At 46.5% G+C, this 21,666-nt stretch overlaps 1 protein-coding gene across 1 annotated transcript in view; it reads left to right on the top strand.

Moving 5' to 3' along the window:
* The window catches only part of DDX1 (DEAD (Asp-Glu-Ala-Asp) box helicase 1), a 27,198-nt gene that overhangs the window by 459 nt on the left and 5,073 nt on the right, over positions 1-21,666 (top strand). The window contains exons 2-19 of the mRNA XM_004686432.1: positions 2,286-2,337; positions 2,588-2,651; positions 3,408-3,437; positions 4,014-4,110; positions 5,747-5,794; positions 7,436-7,519; positions 7,698-7,781; positions 8,129-8,205; positions 8,834-8,906; positions 10,673-10,749; positions 10,868-10,982; positions 11,592-11,730; positions 12,744-12,804; positions 14,261-14,359; positions 15,704-15,793; positions 16,475-16,663; positions 17,298-17,349; positions 18,765-18,911. Coding sequence (XP_004686489.1) covers positions 2,286-2,337; positions 2,588-2,651; positions 3,408-3,437; positions 4,014-4,110; positions 5,747-5,794; positions 7,436-7,519; positions 7,698-7,781; positions 8,129-8,205; positions 8,834-8,906; positions 10,673-10,749; positions 10,868-10,982; positions 11,592-11,730; positions 12,744-12,804; positions 14,261-14,359; positions 15,704-15,793; positions 16,475-16,663; positions 17,298-17,349; positions 18,765-18,911 — 1,578 coding nt within the window. The remainder of the gene's footprint in view (positions 1-2,285; positions 2,338-2,587; positions 2,652-3,407; positions 3,438-4,013; positions 4,111-5,746; positions 5,795-7,435; positions 7,520-7,697; positions 7,782-8,128; positions 8,206-8,833; positions 8,907-10,672; positions 10,750-10,867; positions 10,983-11,591; positions 11,731-12,743; positions 12,805-14,260; positions 14,360-15,703; positions 15,794-16,474; positions 16,664-17,297; positions 17,350-18,764; positions 18,912-21,666) is intronic.

Raw genomic sequence — 21,666 nt, 5'->3', positions numbered from 1 at the left:
GCGCCGCCCTGCCGGGGACCCCGCGCCGCGGAAGCCGGAGCGACCTTGCTCTGGCCCTGGCGGAGCAGGCCGCCGCCTCCGACGTGGCAGCCGCCTCTGTCCACGCCTGTTTGGGGGCGCTGGGGTGGGGTGGGGGTCTGTCGGGAAATTGACCCTCCTGGTTTTTTTTCAGGCCAGTTATAACCGAAAAAGAAAGACCCAGGCGGAACTCGGATGTGTGTGGTTAAACACTGTAGCAACACTAAGGTTGCACATTGAAGCAGAAGGGAACGCGTGTGAGCCGGGCAGCTGTCACCTTGCCCGCCGCGGTTTTTCCTTTCGACGTCCACACTTAGGAGGCTGCAGGGAGGCGTAAATCTACCATCGGGGAAGATTTAATAGCACTGGAAGTACCCAGCTAGGCCTACTCTCTCTGTGCAGGTCTTAATCCAAGATGACTTGGATTAACACAATAAAACTTTTCAGCCTCCTCCTAGCAGCCCATCAGGAATTCCAGATTCTTTGGCCAGGAAAGAGGATTCTGATAGTTTTCGTTGCATCTCATCATAGGAACCGTAGCAGCTTTTTCCTAAAACAAAATTTTCGAGCCCGGGTGTGTTCAGGGTTGTTAGGGTATAGAAGAATCTGATGCGATGAATAAAGACAAAAGTAGAATCAACAGATATGAACAGCCCAGTTATTTTTCAGAGTTGTCAAGCCTGCTGTAAAGGAGACAGGTTTAAAGTAGAGAAAGTGACCAGAATAAAACAAGACCCTGCCTGGAACCTGCGGGGTTGCTGCTTGCAGTCGGGATTTCACGAGCTTTTTCAGCTTGCGGGATTCTGTATGTAGCATATTTGAGACCATCCCTCCGTGTTTATAAGCTTTGCACAATATACAGCTAGACTTAGAGGCAATTCCCAGAAAGGTTTGCTTGGATTTGCAATTAAGAGATTGATTAACCTTCCAATCTGTGGGTTGCCCTATATTGATTTTTTAAAAAGATTTATTTATTTATGTGTACAGAACTGGGGTACAAGCCAGAGGTGCAGGGACAGTGAGAGGCTTCACCAGAGTTAGTGGGAAGCAGAACAGGCAGATCGACAAAGTACACTACTGAGGGGAGCAACGGGCTGGTTAGGGGAGGTCCACTGCGCCTTGTGAGTGAGCTCAGGGGCGGGGATTGAGCTAGCAAGAAGCCACTGTGGTCAGCATGCAGTGCTGCGTCCCAACCCCTTGGGCCACCAGGAGGGCACTGAAGTTGATTTTTATCCTTTTTCATGCCACTAGTGTTATTGTTTAAACCAGTTTACCATATGAAATTTTAGTGTTGGATGTTAACGTTTAGTATGATTCATCTTACCAGAAGCAAAGATAATGTTACTTTTACATTGGATATATTCAGTTTGCAGGTTAGTGTTGTGCCTTTCAACAGTAATTATAAGAAGCAGAAAGTTTCCATATTGGTTATCTCAGGGGCTTGGGAATGTTTGAATGTTGTTAAAATGGAGTGTGTATTTTAGAAATAATATTTACAAAAATACAGACAAAAATCTTTGGGGGGGGGAGGGTTAGGTAACCCAACTAACTGTTCCTTGTAGTTACCCTCTTTCAGCTCATTTGAGAAATGATAAAACGACACAATCCACCCAGGAATAACTATCAATTCCCTTAGGGCAGGCTTTGGGTGGAAGTATTTAAACCCGTGAACAGTTACGGACAGAGCAATTTTTCAGCTGATGTGTCCCAGCCTGCATTTCCCACAGGCCCCTTCATTTCCGATAGCCAGGGTTTTGATCATGGCTCCCCGTCATTGTGGACTTTCTCCATTTGTCTGCCTTTGTTTTTGCTGTCGGTGTTTAAGGTCTTCACCTGGTCCTCAAATAGCCAAGGCACGTTATTTGTAGAAGAAACCATCTTAATGCTGGTCTAGAACGTTGCCGACCTTTCACTAGTCTTGGGAAAGAAATGCTCACCGTGGTTATTGTGAGTTAAGTGGCACCTGTGGACCAGAACTGTTACATGTTCTTGTCCCTAAGCTTCCTGCAAGGCAGCTCACATTAGCGCCATCTTGAGTGGAGGAAACAGGTGACTAGCTTGCCCAAGATTGCATGTCAAATAGGTGCACGCTTGGATTTCAATGCAAATCTTACCCTAAAACCTGCGCTTTGAACAGTGCCACACAAAGGAGGTAGAAAGAACTGAGCAGACCTCCGAGCCTTCCGGTTCTGGGAGCCGTCATTTTAAGAGCAGTGCGAGTGAAGGTTAGTAGTATGTGTGGCTCTTAATGTCGTTTTTGTTTGCAGAGATGGGGGTCATGCCCGAGATTGCACAGGCTGTGGAGGAGATGGACTGGCTGTAAGTACTTGACCTTGGGGTGGTGTCGTAATTGTTGCTGTCACGTATTTTGGGGTCTAAGTGGGTAAGGGAAATCCAGTTTTTCTGTGGTTCTCTAAATTATAGCCCCCTTTTTAAACTTGGATGTGTCTTTAGCTACAGAAGATTGGTAATATTTACCGAATAGAATTCTCTTTTAGGTTTATAGTTTAATAAGACTTAGTTTGGACGATTTTTTTTTTCCTCTGTCTTCAAAATATGACTCTTTCAGTCTCCCGACTGACATCCAGGCGGAATCGATCCCGTTGATCCTAGGAGGAGGTGATGTCCTTATGGTATGTTCCAGGTTGGCCTTGGTGGGAGCCTGGGGCATGATGCTGGGCCTTTCACCAGGAAGAACTCCACAGACAGCATATTTTCAGGAAATTAATTTTATTTGCTCACATGTATGATACATACCTTGTATGTGAAGTGTGAGGTAGAACTTGTGGAGAGCACACAGGTGAATAAGAGCTGCCCGGGACCCAAACTCAGCCCTGTAAGAAATGTGCAGGGTGAAGGTCAAGCAGGAGGGGCTACAGGTGCCCCAGGCGGCGGCTTCCCAGGTGTCCCGAGGAGGGGCGCGTGGGCCCTGCTGAGGGGAGATGCAGTGAGGAGAGGAGGCCGCTCCCGGAGTCCTTCGTGCCATAAGACAGGACGTGCCCACTGGGCCACACGCTGAGCAGTTCTCAAGAGTCATGTTGCAGATCTAAGTATTTGTTGGCATGGGGATCGTTGGCAATTCCTCGGGCGTGTTGTGGTCAATGTGCATTTGTAGTCAATCAAATCTGACCTGTGGCACGCGTAGCTCGGAGAGTGACTGCTGTGAGGATACCTTTGTCACGATCCGGTGAGCGTGGTGAGCATTTAGGCCACAGCGGCAGCAGCGGGGGAAGAGGGAAGGGGGAGGAGCCAGTTCCCAGGGCGGGGGAGTGTCAGGCCAGGGAGGCGGCAGACGTGTAGAGTCCGGGCTGAGATTCCCCACGGCATCCCACTTGCTTTGGCGTCTTGACAACTGAAGCTGTAAAATTGACTTTCCCCCTCCTTTTCAGGCTGCAGAAACAGGAAGCGGGAAAACTGGTGTAAGTAATACATTTAAATTGCCTAAGTCTGTCACAGTTGGTTGTTCAAGGTGTCTTGAACAGTAGTTTTTACTTTGCGGTATCCATTAAAGCAGGCTCCTCCGAAAGGTAAGCAGTGGTTGCTTGCCACCGAGGGGTGTTTGTCTTGCCAGCGGCTGTGTGGCTCTGCAGGAGGGTGACTTTGAGGCTGTGTTAAACTGGCCCTGGAGAAAGGGCTGTAGTATCTTTCATCCCAGGTCATGCGGCTCCTGAGCTGGAGCAGTGACTGGGGACTCAGAGGCTCCCTGTGGAGGTCGCGCTCTTTTGGCCTGTGTGAGGGACCTTCCCCAGACTGCACCCACCCGTCTTGGCAGCCTCTGCACCGCAGGTCTCCCATACTTCATGTTTGGGTTGTCAGCTGGCTCCTGTAGCCTAAAGCAGCCACTGAGCAATCCAGTGTCTCTCTAGTAGTTTAGGTTGGGCAAATACAATTGGAGCGGCAGTCTCTTTAATGTGAACGGGCCACTTCTGTAATTTACATTATTGAACTGTTGTTGATGCTGCAGTACTCACATAGACAACTTGTTTCTTTCCTAGGCTTTCAGTATTCCAGTCATTCAGATTGTTTATGAGACGCTGAAAGACCAGCAGGAAGGCAAGAAAGGAAAAACTACCATTAAAACTGGTGCTTCTGGTAATTCTGCATGTTAATGTTTTCCTTTTGAGTAAATCAGTGATTCCCGTCCCTGGGGTGCAGAGAGGTTTGCAGTGTCGGTGGCTGGAGGTGGTATTGGTGTTTGGTGTCCGGGAGCCCAGGGGAGCTCACTGTCACTTGGGGAAAATCAGTGGAACAGGGGCAGGTGGTCCCTCTGGAAATATTTTAATGTTTTTCTTTACTTGATATGGTTTTATGCCTCATATTAAAGGTAACTTGGCACAATAATTTAGAACTATATGAAGGATTTACAAATAATCAATAGGGTAAAAATTGCGCAATGGTGGAAACTGCTATCTCCCACAGGGATGAGGCTTGTAAGAAAAGAGGTGCCAGGCAGTTCAAATGTAGGGCATACATTTTACAGTCAGTTTCTCATTTGGTCTGTATGGACTCAGGTCCCCCCAACAGCATTTCTGGGTGGTGAACAATCTTAAACTCAGTTTCTACCTCGTTGAATTACTGTGCTTCTTAAATGGTTTCTGAGTGCTATCTTGAGCCACTTGCGATTTGAAGTCACTTTTGTGTTGATAAAGAGCAAGATCGCTACAAAATTGCAAGCTTAAGTGGAGTCAACTTTCTTCGCAGTAGTTTGAGAGTAACAATGTTACATAGTCCATGGAAAGAATCACTTGTACATAAATGAATTGGAGCTGGATAGTGGGGCTGAGACATGCAGACTATTGGCCTATTTATAAATCGTTTCAGAACTTATAAGAACTTTAAACTGTCCTTTGTGAATGATAATGATGATGAAGATGCTTCTGGAAGGGGATGCCAGAATAGGTTCAAAAGTCATGTCAAAAGTCATGTCCTATCAGAAGCAAAAAGCACTAGACATTAAATATGGAGAAAATAGTGAAAAAGGAGATGGGGTAACTGTGAAATCACTGCAGAGATCTGGGAAGCAACACAGGACCAAGACTGATTAGAAACGACCTAGATCCAGATTTCTGTCTACGCGCTTCCCACTGTCCCGCAGTGTGAGAGAGGATCTCTGAATGGTGGCACTGCCCCCCTGGGGGGGAGCAGACGATGCTCTGTTCTGCCAGGAGTAACCTAGACAAGGGTTCAGCGCGGGCAGGGAGCTGGGCTTCAAAACACGGACAGTTCTCTTCTGTAGTGGTGGCATTTTGTTACCCGCACACTACTGAGATATTTTAGAAAAGGAAAACACCAATCTTGTGGCTACTGAATGTGATGTGAATTAAGGTTAAGGATTAATTAATTAATTAATTAATTAAGGTTACTTTTCTCTGATAATGATAAAAATGCAATTAGGTCATGCTGTGGTGGTCAGTTGTTTCCATTATGATTCACGTCGACTTGTGTAGTTGCCAGAACTTTATTTTGTTACTGTTGTAGTTATAAGGCCAGCACCAGCTGTCTCACACGGAAGCAAAAGGGGAGCCGAGGTTTAAGCCCGATGGGCGGCGGTTACCTTCGGTGTGCCTCAGCGTTCAGCCTCCGTGTGGCCCACAGCTGGTATTCATAAGCTTCCAATGCATAGAGCAGTTGCATCTAGAAGAAATAAGGTCTCATAAGATATATGCACTTTACTTTTACAGCCTTTTTAATTTTCATGCTGATGAGTGATTTTTCTTATTTTGTTTAGTGCTCAATAAATGGCAGATGAACCCATATGATAGAGGATCAGCTTTTGGTAAGTAGATAGATTTTATAGCAGCTTATTTATAGTTAAGAAACTTCCTTTTAATGATTCCTAAGAATATCAAGGAAATTATAAAAGAGGATAGTAAATAAGGATTGGATTTAGCAGATATTAGGACAAAGTCTCTGCAGTGAGACCATTTAATATAAAATAGGAATAGGCAAATCAGTGGGATAGATGGAACTAAATTCCAGCATAGATGAGAAGTTAAAATGTAGACAAAAACATGTAGGTGGGGAAAAAAGGGCAACTCTCTAACATCCAGATTGATGGTCCATCTGGAAGGATATAAAATCGACATAATTAGAAGCAACATTTAATGTACTTAAGACATACATTCGAATTATTTGTGACATACGTGATTCAACCATAGAGAGCTACATATGGAAGATAGGAAACTTAGAAATTGTAAAACAAAAAGATGGGTATATTTGCATAAAAATTTTTAAAAATGTGGAAAAGATATAGAAAAAGCCAGACTACCCCATATGTGTGTGTGTGTGTGTGTGCATGCATGTATGCAGGCATGCATACACACACGCGTATATATAAAGAATACTTGTATTGCTGATAGAAGACAAAGAATCTTTATAAACTGGAAAGGGGTTCTGGAGTCGGTAACAGACAGGAAGGTGTGTCCAAGAGGCATTGCAGAGAATGAGTCAGAGCTGCATTGACGTGTCGGCGTCGGCACAGGGAGCAGTAAGATGTGTGCAGGAAGTGGGGGGTGGGCATGAGGAACGTGCCACAGCAAGCAGGACCCTCAAATTGCTACTCCCCCTGTAGCTCTCCCTGGTAGGAGAGTTTATATCTTGCATAGAGAATTTCAAATGCAAAAGGTTGAAGGATTTTGCTTTTGCCAGAGATCTTTTTTAAAAGGCTGAAGTTTTACGTAGTGTAGTGCCATACGAGTAAGGATTTATATTATGAATAAGTAATTTAATCTCTGATGAGTGAAGTACAGGGTGTGATCAGGTGTGGGGCTGGAATTGGAAACCTGAGCCAGGGCAGGGGTTAGCGTTTCTCTCCAGGGTCTGTGAAAGCCAGGTGCCGTCCCTAGAGCCGGCAGGCGCGGTGAGCACTGGGCGTCCTAGCAGCGTCCTGACGTCAGCGGGCAGCGGCAGGTTCCTTTTTCGTGCTTCTTCCATTAGGGCTTCCGGATCCAGTAATGGGAACAAACAGCAACTGTTCCCTTTTACCTTTTACCATTCACTCAAGCTCTAATTTAAGCATAAATCAGAATAATGAGTATTGAGCAGGGAAGCCATGTCATCCATGGGTCTCTGCTTCTGCGCAGGATTCAGGAGCATGGCCGTCTAAACACAGGCTGGCATGCAGCCTCGGGCCATGCATTGTGGCCGAGTGGACGTGCTGATTCTCTCGCGGCCTTGTTGCTGGAAAACGCTGGCCTGCTTCTCTGGCAGTGGAGACGCTAGACTCCAGCAGGCCAAGGCCTTCGAGGTGGTGGATAAAGGCATTGCTCTGGGGGAGATACTGCTGCCTCACGATCGGCCGACTTCCACCTGAATGCTGTAGCGAGGGGATTTTAAACGAGGCTGAACAGAACTTTCCTCAGAATGCATGATTTGTATAATTGGCACTCACGTGATTTTCTGTTTTTCTCACATCCAGCCATTGGGTCAGACGGTCTTTGCTGTCAGAGCAGAGAGGTGAAAGAGTGGCATGGGTGCAGAGCCTCTAAAGGACTCACCAAAGGTACTGAGCGGGGACTTCCGAGGGACTGTGCTCGTACGGGCGTTTCCCTTAAAGGGCTTTGGCTCAGGAAGCTGGGAGGGAGTGTTTGCGGGCTTTCGCCTGGCACGGAGGGCGCGGGTGAGAGGGGCGGTTGGCGGGCCAGCCTGGCGCCCTGCAGACTCTCAGTGTCTCCCCGCAGGGAAGCACTACTATGAAGTGTCCTGCCACGACCAGGGGCTGTGCCGAGTCGGGTGGTCGTCCATGCAGGCCTCCCTGGACCTGGGTGAGTGTTTTTCAAGGAACTCGAATTTAGTGACTCAGTTTGTGGAGTGTTGACATCATAACATAACGGGAAACGCTAATAAATGTAAACACGCCAAATTTGTAGTTTAGAGACATGGAAATCACAGCGTTTATCATCATCTTGCTCCAAAAGTGATTTGAACTAACTTACAAAAACGCAGACAGCATGGAATAAAACCCAGGAGCAGAAGGTCATATGAGTCAAGTCAGTCGCACGAACACATCAGTGGTGCTTCGAGTTAATTTACACTTGCAAACTTATTTAATAGCTAAAACTTTTGATTTAGAAAGTGCTCTTATCACTATGTAATATGTGTTTCAATCCAGGTACTGATAAATTTGGCTTCGGCTTTGGTGGAACGGGGAAGAAATCCCACAATAAGCAGTTCGACAACTATGGAGAGGCAAGTGCACTGTGGATGCCGCCTGAGCAAGGTGTCCCACGCTCACCTGGCCGCTCACAGGGGCCGAGCACCCCCATTACCCCTTAGTCTGGTGGGTTCCCTGAACACTTTCCACAGAAAAGTAACATCTGAACTTTGTGAAGAAATGTCACAGGGCCGCATTAATATGTGATAGTGAGTTTTTCCTTAGCCCCTGTGGAGACACTTTTCTTCTCTTTCACCTCATTTTGACTTTGGCTTTTTCACCTTCGTGCCTGTGTTACTCTCATTTCTTAGTGTGCCCCGGTGTCCTGCTGAACCTAGACCTGTGCGAGCAGAGGAATAAATGTCACGTGACTGTTGTCTCTTGGTCACGCATGACTGAAACGTGCATAATGTTGCAATGCCATGTGACTTCAGATAAAGAATAAAGTTTTATAATAAAAACAATGTCGATTCTAAAGAGTCTGTCAGAACAGACACTCTGTGTGACGCCCTGAAAAGCAGGGAAGCACTTCCCTTGGAGCTCAGGAACTCTGGTGCGCGCCAGAGCGTTACTCTGAAATGCTAGTGTATACTGCTGCTGCCGCTGCATTTGCACTTGTCTGATTCTGCCTTCTGGTAACTGCCTGTGACGTCCTGGCTCTAGGAGTTCACCATGCATGACACCATTGGCTGCTACCTGGACATGGATAAAGGGCACGTCAAGTTCTCCAAGAACGGTAAGGTGCCCGCCCCCTGCCTTCCTGCTGAGCCGCCCCATTAAGCTGTTCCTGTGTGCAGGCCGCTGGCGGGTGCTGCAGACGTGGCAGGAAATGGGTGGGTAGACAGACGGGTTTGCCTCTGGGGTGACCTGCCGTGGGCGAGACCGACGCGCGTAACGTGTGAGGCGGAGGGGTTGCAGCGGCGAGCACCCAGGGTCCCCGGCCGCGCAGGAGGGTCAGCAGATACGCGCCGGCAGGACGCGCATGCGTGAGGAGCTGGGAAGCCGGTGTGGGGTGCAGGTGTGTGGACTTGGGTGACTCGTCCGCAGAGCAGACCGCTGCCGTCCCGGAAGGCCTGGCTGGGCTGCTTCCTTGGGCCCTCCTTTTGTCTTGGCCTGGCCTAGAGTCTGCGATGGGCTACTCCAGCCCCTGTTCAGACCCCATCTTCTCTCCTACAAGTTGAGGCTTATCTTTAAGAAGTGGTTTTATCTAGCTTACTGGTAAAAATAGTATGACCTCTCTGAGATCACTTAAAGTGGCGTGTGATGGCAGTTCTCTGTCCAAAGCTCCCAGGGGTCAGGGGGAACGTGGTCATGTGGGCTGCGGCTGCCTCTTGCTCCCTGCTCCCTGCCTCGACAGTGGACCTGCGCTGCACCGACACCACCGGCCTCCTCGCTGTCGCACTGTCCTGCGGCCCAGGGCCAGACCGTGGCCGCCTATGCTCTTGTCATGGACGCGGCCCGTGTGCTTGACATCACGTCTGGGCTAGACAGTGCCGTGGTGGCTGCTTTGCTAGAACACACTGGCGGGTGGGGGCGGGGGAGGGGCAGGGAGCCAGCTGGATGCTGGAGTTGTGTTCAGGACTGCTGAGTTTGGGGTGTCCGTTAGGTATCTGTGGTGGAAGCACAAGTGTAACGTGCCCGTGAGGAGACCCGGGGTGCTCGGGCTTGGTGCCATCGCTGGGGGAACCTTTGGCTTATAAATGACAAAAAGGCACAGGACTGGAGGAGATCCTTTGGGAGTGGGAGTAGATAGAGCAGGAGGGCACTGAGACTGGGGCTTTCCTTGTGATGGAGGTCAGCAAGCAGAGAAGTGGGTGTGTGAGAAAAGCAGGAGGAGGGGATCCCGGAGCCGGGCTGTGGTCCAGGTGAGAAGACTCCTGCCCAGGGGCAGGTCGTGCTGCCGTTGCTGAGTGGCCCTCTGCAGGGGAGTGAGCATTGATTCTGGATTTGGCGCATGGACATCATCATTATTATTTTTTAAAGATTTATTTCTTTATGCATATAAGAACTGAGGGGCAGGCCAGAGGTGTGGGGGTGAGAGGATTCACCGGAGACAGAGTGGGGAGCAGAACAGGCAGATTGATGAAGTGCACTGCTGCGGGGAGCAGTGGATGAGACAGGCGGATGCACCCTGTGGGTCAGCTCCCTGGCTGGGGATGGAACTCGTGTTGCAGTGGCTACACGAGGGCCAGAAATACAAGTTTTATGACAAAGGAGAGGAAAAAACTGAAAGGGAAATGATGGGAGACGTGGGTCAAAGTTGTCTGTGTCGTGGTGGGAACTGCTGACAGGCGTCTGTGCTCCGGACCCTCCAGTGGGGGCATCAGATGGGATGACCCACAAGGCAGGGGGTAATCAGAAATGCGAAGGGCAGAGCAGACAACTTCCAGAGAAAAAAGAACACAGTCCCCTTGGTAGCAGGAAGGGTGGGGGAGCCAGGGGAGTCGGCGTGTGGCCGGGAGAGCCTGGGGCTTCTTTTCTCATCGTTTCCATCTCCCTCAGGAAAAGACCTTGGCCTGGCATTTGAAATACCACCGCATCTGAAGAACCAAGCCCTCTTTCCTGCCTGTGTTTTGAAGGTAGTGAAGATTCTCCTTAGGAGAGTTTGCTGTGGTCATGAGCCACTGTGATCCGTATTATTTTCTAATGGTTTGCAGTTAGATTAAGAGTTTAACTTTCTCCTCTCTTCACTGCTAGAATGCTGAACTGAAATTTAACTTCGGTGAAGAAGAGTTTAAGTTCCCACCCAAAGATGGTTTTGTTGGTCTCTCCAAGGCGTCTGACAATTTCGTTGTCAAATCTCAGCACACAGGTACTGCACTGAGGGCTAAGGACTTCCAGGGGCCTGCTGAAAGCGCACCCCCTTCTCCGCAGGGCCTCCCACACATCCTTACTTCACACGTCAGGAAAACTGAGTGGGAAACTCGACCCTGAACTGAGTCTGGTTCCCGTCAGGCCTTTCTGTCCGGCGTGGCGGCGCCGCCGGCTGCACTTGGCCGTGGGCCCTTCCGCCGGGCCTGCGCGGAGCGGGCGTCCAGTCTTCGCACACGCCCTGCAGTCTCCCATCTTGCAGACGCAGGGCTTGCGCAGTAGGGCGTGGGCTGGCTCGCCCAGGCTGGCAGAGGGAGCAGAGCTGGCGCCAGCCCGGCCGGGCCGACGGCAGTGCCGCCGCAGCCCTCACCCGGCCGCCACGCGGCCTCAGCACTGAGCAAGCGCGCGCCACAGCGCGTGCACCGTAGCCCAGAGCGCCTCGCCCCCGGCCCCGCCGCAGAGGTAGGGGGCCTGAGCTCCTCCTAGCTGCCGTGGCCGATCGCCTCGATTTTTGACAGTGTCATTCACATATTGCTGTTGGGTTGTGTTTTTGCCGATAAAAGTGTTTTGAGGTGTGATTTGAGTGTAATTGTCCTTTTATTCTCTTAAGGTAATGCACAGGTGGCCCAAACAAAGTTTCTCCCCAATGCTCCGAAAGCTCTCATCGTTGAGCCCTCCCGAGAGTTGGCCGAGCAAACTCTGAATAACGTCAAGCAGTTTAAGAAATATATTGACAACCCTAAGTTGAGGTAAAGCTTCCTTCTGTGCTCAAATGCCTGTTGTCTCTGGGCCTGAGGTGTTTTGGCAGGAGTGGGTCTAGAAATGCTCGAGTGGGAGTTCAGTGTGTACACATTCACGTGGCCGTGTAAATAGGGGTACTTTTGGTATGTAGTAATTAGCTTCTGTAGAAACTGTTGTAGTGATATTTGATCTAGAGAAAAAGGAAATTTGAGATTTTTCCTGTTTTTCTTGCATGAACACTTAGCATTTGCAAAGTATCAGTGAAAATCAAAAATCAGTTTTTTAAAGGAGTATTTTATCTGCTATTAGCTTCTTCACTTATTTGCATAGAAAAGATGTCACTGTAGCATGTTGGCAAACTGTAGCAAATTAAGTTTCAACTCACTGTCATCTGTGGCCTTGTTCCACGTGGGCCTTCGGATGGGTCACTGGTCTTCCTGCCACCGAAAGACCCTAATTAGTGACCCTCAGGCTTCGTGTGTCCTGGGCGTTTCCATTTCCCCCGCCACTTCCCCAGACCGGAGCCTTTCAGAGTGCGGTAGCTCTTTTTTTTTTTTTTTTTAAGATTTATTTATGTATTCATACAGAACTGGGGTACAGGCCAGAGATGCGGAGGGTGAGAGGCTTCACCAGGGACAGAGTGGGGAGCAGAACAGGCAGATCGATGAAGTACACTGCTGAGGGGAGCAGCGGGCGGGTCAGGAGAGGTCTGCCGCGCCATGTGGTCACCTCCGGGGCAGGCGGGGATTGAACTCATGCTGAAGTGGCTTTAGCTTCTCAGTGCTGTGATCTAACCCGCTGCGCCACCGGGGAGGGCCCCAGAGTGCGGTATCTCTTACATAAAGCACGTCTGTGTCTTCTGTAGCATTTTGAAGTGCTCTGTGTCCTTCCTTCTCTAGACTTCTGTTGCAGATTTTCTCTCAGTTTCTTCTCGGTACTAATTTCCACCTAAAATAACCAAGTGCAAATCTAGCAGCGCGGCAGGTGCTGATCTTTGCTGCTGTCTTGGTTTGTGTTCCAGGGAGCTCCTGATTATTGGGGGTGTGGCAGCGCGGGATCAGCTCTCTGTTTTGGATAATGGGGTGAGTTGTGCTGTTAATTTTTATTTCTTTTAAGATTTATTTATTTATGTATACAAGAACTGGGGTACAGGCCCGAGGTGTGGGGAATGAGAGGATTCACCGGAGACGCAGCTGTGCCGCGCCCCGGGGTCACTCCCTGGCCGGGATCGAACTCGTGCTGTGGTGGCTGCAGACGGCTCCCTAGTGCTGTGCTCTAGCCCCCTGCGCCACCGGGGGCTCTTACAGTCATCCTCTGGGCTGGTACTCTTCTCCCTTTTTACAAATTAAGAAGGGGCTAGTAGTATTCACTAACTCCCCCAAGATCTTACAACTCACAGGTACTGCTTGCCGTGCTGCTGTTACATGCGGGGGCTTGCACAGAAGTGCGGAGGGCGGGGCGGGGCAGTGGAAGGGGCTGTGCATTGTTTTACTGGCCTAGGGCTCCTTGTGCTATTCACTTTCTGTGTTTTTGAGAAAGTTTGCGGTGTAAGAAGCTAACCAAAATCTATTCTTACTTGAATTACACTTTTCCTTTTGTTTGGACTTGAGGTTTGAATCCGAGGACTTGGCTCATATAGCCAGCTGTACGACTTTAGTATTAAAGTGATCTTAGTATTCTAAACTTCAGTTTCCTCATTTAAATAGGGATACTGAGTGCTACTTTATAACATGAAGTGATACAGTACTTGTAAAACATCAGCATAGTATTATGGTTTTCTTGGATAGTCAGATCATCATCATTATTGCTTATAATGACACTTATTTCTTGGCACACTAGGCAATAAATGTATTATGTATTCCATCTCCTTATTTTCTTCCCTTTTTTTTTTTTAAGATTTATTTATTCGTACAGAACTGGGGTACAGGCCAGATATGCGGAGGGTGAAAGGATTCACCAGAGACAGAGTGGGGTGCAGAACAGGCAGATCGACGAAGTACACTGCTGAGGGGAACAGCGGGCGGGTCAGGAGAGGTCTGCCGCGTCATGTGGATCTCCTCTAGGGCAGGCGGGGATCGAACTCATGCGGAACAGGCTTAAGCTTCTTTGTGCCGTGCTTTAACCCGCTGCGCCACCAGGGAGGGCCCCCATCTCCTTATTTTCATGACCATTTTGCAAAGCAAGAAGGTATCATCCATTTCGAAAATAGAAAGTTGAAAGTAAAAGATACTAAATTGAGGTTACACAGCTGGGTGTGAATCCTGCCTTTATTTCAGACTTCCTGTTTATCTGGTTTTTTTTTGAAAGATACAAATGTTTATGTTAGGCTGTAAGTAAGTCGAAGTGTCAGTCACAGGCATGCCAAAGCCTTCACATCAGCGCCCCCAGATCCAGCTTGGCATAGTCTGCCCATCCCGTGTGGACACGGCGAGCTGGCTGGCAGTGTGCTTGTTTTTAGTATAGTTGACCACTGTTGCTATTGCAGAGGGATTGGGTCAGTTTCTCGGTTTTCATAGGTGCTGCTTTTGTTATTTCCAGGTGGATATAGTCGTTGGCACTCCAGGAAGATTAGATGATTTGGTGTCTACTGGAAAGCTGAACTTGTCTCAAGTTAGATTCCTGGTCCTGGATGAAGCTGTACGTTGACATATAGTCGTGCTTTTAAAAAAGGAGGTTTGCTTATATTTGGGGGCTAAAATATGTAAAATGATGACCAAAAAAATTTAGTTCAGTCATGATCCCAGTTCCTAGAGATAATCATTATTACAGGCTTTGTATATTTTCAAATACTCCTTATTTTAATATTATTTCATATACTTGAAATCAAGCTCTAAGAAGTCTGGGAAGTTTTTTTTTTTTTTAACGTAGCATCGTAAATATCACATCATACCTGTAAATGAATTTTTTTTTTTTAATTTATGCTTATAAGATCTGGGTGTAGGCCAGAGGTTGGGGGTGCGGAAGGTGAGAGGATTCACCAGAGACAGCATGAGGAGCATAACAGGTGAAATACACTGCTGAGGGGAGCAGCGGGGAAGACAGGTCTGCTGCGCTTTGTGGGTCACTCCCTGGCCAGGGGTTGAACTCACACTGCAGTGGCTGCAGATAGCTTGATAGCAGTGAGACTTTAACCCCCGCATCACCAGGGAGGCTCTAAGTGAGCTTTAAAGACTGTCTAATGTTATAGGTGTGCTTCGTGGCTTACTGCCCACTCTCACTAAATATATAGATCATTTTGTGCTCCAAATAGTTATTTTTGTTAATACATAGATTTTTTTTTTTTAAAGATTTATTTATTCATATGGAACTGGGATACAGGCCAGAGATGCAGAGGGTGAGAGGATTCACCAGGGACAGAGAAGGGAGCAGAACAGGCAGATGGACAAAGTACACTGCTGAGGGGAACAGCGGGCGGGTCAGGAGAGGTCTGCCGCGCCATGTGGTCACCTCCGGGGCAGGCGGGGATCGAACTCATGTGGAAGTGGCTTTAGATTCTCAGTGCTGTGCTTTAACCCGCTGCGCCACCAGGGAGGGCCCCAATGCATAGATTTTTTTTTGACATATTACAAATTATTTCTTAGTCTCGTACATTGTGAAGTGTCAGGATGTTAATGTGCTTGAGACACTTAGTACATAATTTTCCCAAATTTTTTTTCAAGAGTAGTTGAACTGGTTTTTCAACATTGGGTTTTTTCCCATGTTTTTTCAGTCATATGCTTAACAGCATGGCAGGAGCTGTCGCCTCCCATGCTCACGCTACTGAGTAGTTTGAGATCGTTATTCAGCTTTTTTATATTTCACTCGTACAGAATTTAAAGTTGAATTTATAACTTTAAATGTCCAGTAGAAAACAATCATTTTGAAAGTGTGGGGATATATAAGTGTATGAGTTCGTTTCTATGTTCTACATTTTACATTTGATGTAGAAAAAAAATTAGAAGCTAATTTAAGAAAGTTATGTTTCCTTGGCTTCCTTTTCAGGATGGGCTTCTTTCTCAAGGTTACTCTGATTTCATAAATAGGATGCACAATCAGATACCTCAGATCACCTCTGATGGAAAAAGACTTCAGGTATAAAATGACAAATGCATCTTAAAGTAAATGTAGATAGTTGTTATGTACTAATGCTATTCCTTTTGATTTTCATTTAGTGTCTTTGGATTAAGTTAATTACTGTATAAAATGTCATTACTCGATGATTAGTACACCAAAAGGAAATACTCTAAAAGGCTACTTTTAGAAGTAAAGGAGAAGGGAATTAGAGGAAATTACTCTGATGTTACAGAAAACTAAGTAAAAAATCCTTAGTAGTTGTTTTACTAAGCATTTAGATCTTACATTCCAGACTGTCAGTACCGCTTCCTATTTGAAGGGAAAATAACTTGAGCAGTTGATAAAGTTTCCTTACTGATTATTTCTTAAATTATTGCTCTCATTTTCCTCAACCTTCTTAAAGAAGAATTTAAGAGCTAAAGACTTGTAAGAGAAGGGACTGAATAGTAACTTATGCCTCAAGGTTTCCTGATGTTCCTTTTTCGTGCCCCCTTGAACAGCTGGCCTAGTTTCCGTGAGGCCGTGAGGGCTCTGAAGTTGGGGGTCAACTTGGCCCGGGCACCCTTCTAGTTGCTGCTGCAGAGCCTGGGGTTGGACTCCTCGAGGGTTAGCGAATTCTGTGCCCCACATCTATATTCATGTGATGGAATTATTATCATAAGAGAAAAGTTAGCTGAAGGTTGACTTTTCTGTTCTCAGGTGATTGTCTGTTCTGCTACTTTGCATTCTTTTGATGTGAAGAAACTCTCTGAGAAGATAATGCATTTTCCCACTTGGGTTGATTTAAAAGGAGAAGATTCTGTTCCAGATACCGTACACCATGTTGTTGTCCCAGTGAACCCCAAAACGGATAGACTGTGGGAAAGACTTGGGAAAAACCACATCAGAGTGAGTACTTTACAGTGGTGGCCCTGGTGTCGAATAAGGAGAGTGTGTGTGAACCAGCTTCCCTGGTCTCTCAGTGAAGCTGAAGATACTGCACATGAGGAGAGAGTGTCCAGCACTTTGACCAGTAAGGATTAGGCTTTTGAAGCATCAGATAAGTGACGTCTCTTCTCTTGTCGTTTTCTCTGTGTGAAGACACTCTTACGATCAGTCTTGATATGAATATAAATACATAGGATTGCTGGTAGATGACCCTCTCAGGCACTGTGCTTCCTCCTTTTAGCATTTTAGCGAGCCCTGGAGATGTTTCCTTCTAAAAACCAATTCCACGTGTCTGTCTTGGCATTTTCCCACCGTTACTAGATTTACCTTTTTACAGCAATGGTTTACGTCTGACAAGGACATGTCATTCTCAAAACCACCTTTGCACTTGTGTTATCCCATTTGAAATTGATTAGCCCTGGACCTAAAGTTAATAAAGCGATTTTCTGAATCTGAAGGGTGGTTTTGCCTACAGACTATAAGGATGTTCGGAAATGCAGCCCACGGATCGCTAGGATTGTCTGTTTAAAAACAAGGACTCCTGTTTTGAATCACTGCTTACTTCCCACCCCTCTGTCTTACTGTCTTTTAATAGACGGATGAAGTACATGCAAAGGATAACACAAGACCTGGTGCTAACAGCTCAGGTGAGTTAAAAGGATCAAAGTGTGTTGAAAGATTTTGAAAATGAATTGGTTTGTCCTGTTGAATTACGCCTGTCTGTTCTCAGGACGGATTTGAGCTGACTTAGAAAAGTAGAATAGGAAATTTGAAAATAAAATATAAAAAATAATAAAGAAATTAGGAAAGAGTTGATACCAGGTAACTTAGAGGAATACTAATCACTAAACATTAGCCTCCTGGCATCTAAATCGTAGACTCTCTTTGATGTAGGAAATCAAGACATACCTCTGGGGGCAGATTACATATTGGGTCTCAGTTCCAAGAGAAATGTCACGTAGAATTTTCATATCAGGAAAATGTCTTTGACTACTACTTTGCAAAAGAGACAGACATGGTCTTGAAATGTTTTGATTTCTTTTCCGGGTGGTGAATTACACACACAGGAATGACCCTTCCTGACCATGTCTATGTGTATGGTTTGCTGAATGACATCAGCAGTGTGCAGCCATCACCACCATCTACCCATCTCTAGAACTTTCTCATCTTCCCAAGCTGAAGTTCCAGCCATAAAATACCAAGTTCCGAAAAGCCTAACACTCAATCCCATCTCAGTGAAGATGCGTCTCTGCAGAGCTGAGAGTTTGTTGCAGGTAGACAGCATTTCCCGGGCTGATGAAGCTGCGTCATGAAGCAAGGGTGGGGTCTCGGCCATAAGGCTGCCGGGCCAACCACAGGGGCCTCTACTGCACCCTGAGCCCGGGCTCGGCTGCATGTGGTTTGTGGTTGAATTCCGGGTGACTTCTCTGAACCTTGATTGAAGAGAGTTCTGTTGAGCTTTGTGTTATGTGCAGCTCCAGCCTTACAGCTGTATGCTCAACCCGTCTCCTGTTGGGTGAGCAGCAGAGACAATGCTAATTCAGACCAGTGTATCTTACTGCTGATTGAGAAAGTTATCAAATAAAACGTTTTTCCGCTTCATATATTTTTCCTTTTAAAAGTTTTGCTTCATTTACATTACAATTAGAGGTGAGCAGAAAGACCTGAGGAATATATTACATTACAGAATTAGAAGTTTGCTTTCGGCAGCTGGAGGGTGACCGTACCCCGGCTCCCTGGCCAGTGGTGGCAGGCATCACTCTAGCTTTGATGTGAGATTTTTATGGTGTGGAGTGAGGTATGAACTTGCCAGTATTTATACTTCCCCTCATAGGAAGTATAATTGTAGGTGTTTCTCTACTCCACCCTGGCATAAAAATCTAACAGAAACAAAAATTAACAGGTGTGGATTATCTCAACACTTCACCCTGTCTGATTATTTGTCTTTGTGGAAATGCTTGTTTAAAGCAGAGCTGTTTCGGTGAGTTCAGCAGTAAGTTTGTGACTATGGATGTTGATGACAATTTCAGATTGAAATTGGTTTGTTGTTGTTGTATTCAAGAGATGTGGTCTGAAGCCATTAAAATCCTGAAGGGGGAGTATGCTGTCCGGGCCATCAAGGAACACAAGATGGATCAAGCGATTATTTTCTGTAGGACCAAAATTGACTGTGATAACTTGGAGCAGTACTTCATGCATCAAGGAGGAGGTAATAAATTATGTTTATTTCCTCATTTAGTAGATTATTAGTCTCATGTGGATGCAATCTAGGATGCATGCCCAGAATTAAAGCACTGCTGATGCATTGAGCCGTGTGCTTCTGCTGGGCGCTTACCATGTGCCAGCTCCTAGAAAAACACAAGTTTCCACCTTGGTACAGTTCATTCCGGCGATCTTGAATCATGGCATTTTGTGACTATCACTGGGCAAAAGGGTGAAGTTGTCGAGTAACTTTAATGTTAAAGTTCCAAGTGCAGTCATTAAATGGTAGGATATCTGTCTTCTAAGTCAGTAAATGAAAACACATTCATCTAAAAAAGAAGGCTGCGGAGAAAGAAGACAGGAGAATTTGGGTGGACAAGTAGTTGGCTAGTGGAGAGGAACGCGAATGTGGAGAAGCACTGTAATGTGTGCAGTGGACTGAAGAGTTCTGTTGACGGGCATAACTTGTTAGACTGGAGACATCTGCCTGTAATCTGTGTACAACCAAAACCCTGAAAGATTGTAAGGAAAGGGAGTAAAAAGTCTGTTAACCAGAATCTTAATCAAAAGGAAGTTGGTCTAGCTATATTAAAACACATACAATAGAATTTAAGACAGAGACATTGCTAGAAGTGAAGAGGGCCATTGCGTACAAAAATAGTCTGCAGTGAAGGTGTAATAGTCTAACTTACACTCTTGTCACTTCAGCAAACTAACATGAAAAACTGCCTTTTGTAATCAGCTATTAGGGAAATACAAGATGAAAATCACAGGGTGAGACACTATACGCATTAAATTGCAACTCCAAATTTTGATGAGGACGTAGAGCAACTAGAATACTTACATGTTCTTGGAGAGAATGTAAAATGTAAATGTAAGAACTGTTTCGGTCAAAGGCCTTACCGTCATTTTTAACAAAATTAAGCTTTGCTACCCTATGGCCTAGCAGTTCAACTCCTAGGTATTCATCCAAGGTAAGTGAAAACAAAAAATGTGTTTAAGAATAGTGATAGCTTTATTATAATGAGCCTAAATTGAAAACACCTTGAGTTGCAACAGTAGAAAACTAAACCAAGCGTGCAATGCTTATCCGAAGGAGTGACACTGAGCGGTGAAGGGGCCAGCAGCCGTGGATGAGTCTTGAACATGTGGGATGAAAGAATTCTTCATGAGAGTATATAGTTTTTTTTTTAAAGATTTACTTATTTATGCATATAACAACTGGGGTGTAGGTCAGAGGTACAGGAGGTGAATGGGTTGACCAGAGTGGGGAGCAGTACTGACACATACTGCTGAGGGGAGCAGCGGGGAGACAGGAGAGGTATGTTGCGCCCTGTGGGTCACTCCCTGGCGGGGAGTTGCAGTGGCTGCCAATAACCCCTGAGACTGTTAACCTCTTGTGCCACCAGGGAGGCTCCTATGATTTTGTTTTTATAATGTTCTGGAAGAGTCAAAAATACCATGGGGAAAGTCAGGCCCAGCTGTTGCTCAGGGCATGGGGACTGACTGAAAAGGACACATGGGCACTTGCAGGTGATACCCACCTTGTCTTGGTAGGACCTGGGGTACGTAGATGTATACTTGAGACTTGTACATTTCTTTGAACATCACTCTTTACCTCAAGGAAAATTTTAAAAAATTTAAAGACACTAAGCAAGTATTATACTCTAGGTAGTAAGATGCATCCTCATCTGATACCTGTAATTCACACTGAAATGAATCAACAATATAAAACGCAGTGATGAGGGATAGAGAGGTAGCAAGTGGAGTGAATTGTTAATTGAGGAACTTAGGCAGTAGGATAGTGTTTTTCTCAGTTCAGATTCTTTCCTTTTTGCTCTGTTTGCAAATATAATTTATATTGGAAAAACATACTTTTAACAATTGACAGAGGTACAAGGCAACAGAGGAGTCTTGCTCTCTTATGGGGAAGACTTCGGACACATGTCTCTGTTTACTTGTACAGCAAGGCGACAGAAAACTCTGAACGAATATGGAAAATGAACTGTTTAGAACTTGAATCAGTGGTCACGTAACGAATGGGTCATGTCTTTCCTTACAGTGGACAATCCTGTCACTTTTTTCTTGGCCTACAGACTTGCTTGATGGCTTATGTCACTGTTTTGTAGTAAACATTTCTTCCTGTTCACATCTTTTTTCAATGGAGAATTTGATTTTGTGGCTAAAAATTTGGCTGTTGACAAAGCAGCAGTAGTTCTTATCTCCTTTCACCTTTCCTAAATATTCTGGTTACCTCTGTTGAGAAAACACGTTTCCCAACCCCTTACTGAGCTCAAGTAACTGTAGACCAGATTCCAGGGTTGAGAGGGGAGTGAAGGCGGCCCTCCCCTCCTGCACACCCCCCACCGCGAGAGGCGTGTGTGACACCCGCCCAGGCGGCTTGAGCTGAGGCGGCGCGCGGGGCCGCACGTCTGGAGTGACGTCTGGCTGGCGGTTACCTCTCCTCTGCGTAGTCAGTGCTCGCCTTAGGCCCTCTGAGTGGCATCTTTCCACTGTGACATAGCATGTAAGGCTCAAGGGCAGCTCACGCAGCCTTTTCACAAGGAGGGCGATGGACCCACAGCGCCCTGCCTGGGCCGTCTCTCAGTGTCGTCAGTGTCTCTCTGTCTCGCACTGTGTCACAGTGTCTCTCAGGGTCTCACAGTGTCTCTCTGGCAGTGTGTCACAGTGTCTCTTAGGGTCTCCAGTGTCTCTCTGGCAGTGTGTCACAGTGTCTCTCTGGCAGTGTGTCACAGTGTCTC

Source organism: Condylura cristata, unplaced genomic scaffold (genome assembly GCF_000260355.1).
Source record: "Condylura cristata isolate star-nosed mole 26May11 unplaced genomic scaffold, ConCri1.0 scaffold00020, whole genome shotgun sequence".
Classification (NCBI taxonomy): domain Eukaryota; kingdom Metazoa; phylum Chordata; class Mammalia; order Eulipotyphla; family Talpidae; genus Condylura; species Condylura cristata.
This window is presented reverse-complemented; position numbering and strand designations above follow the sequence as displayed.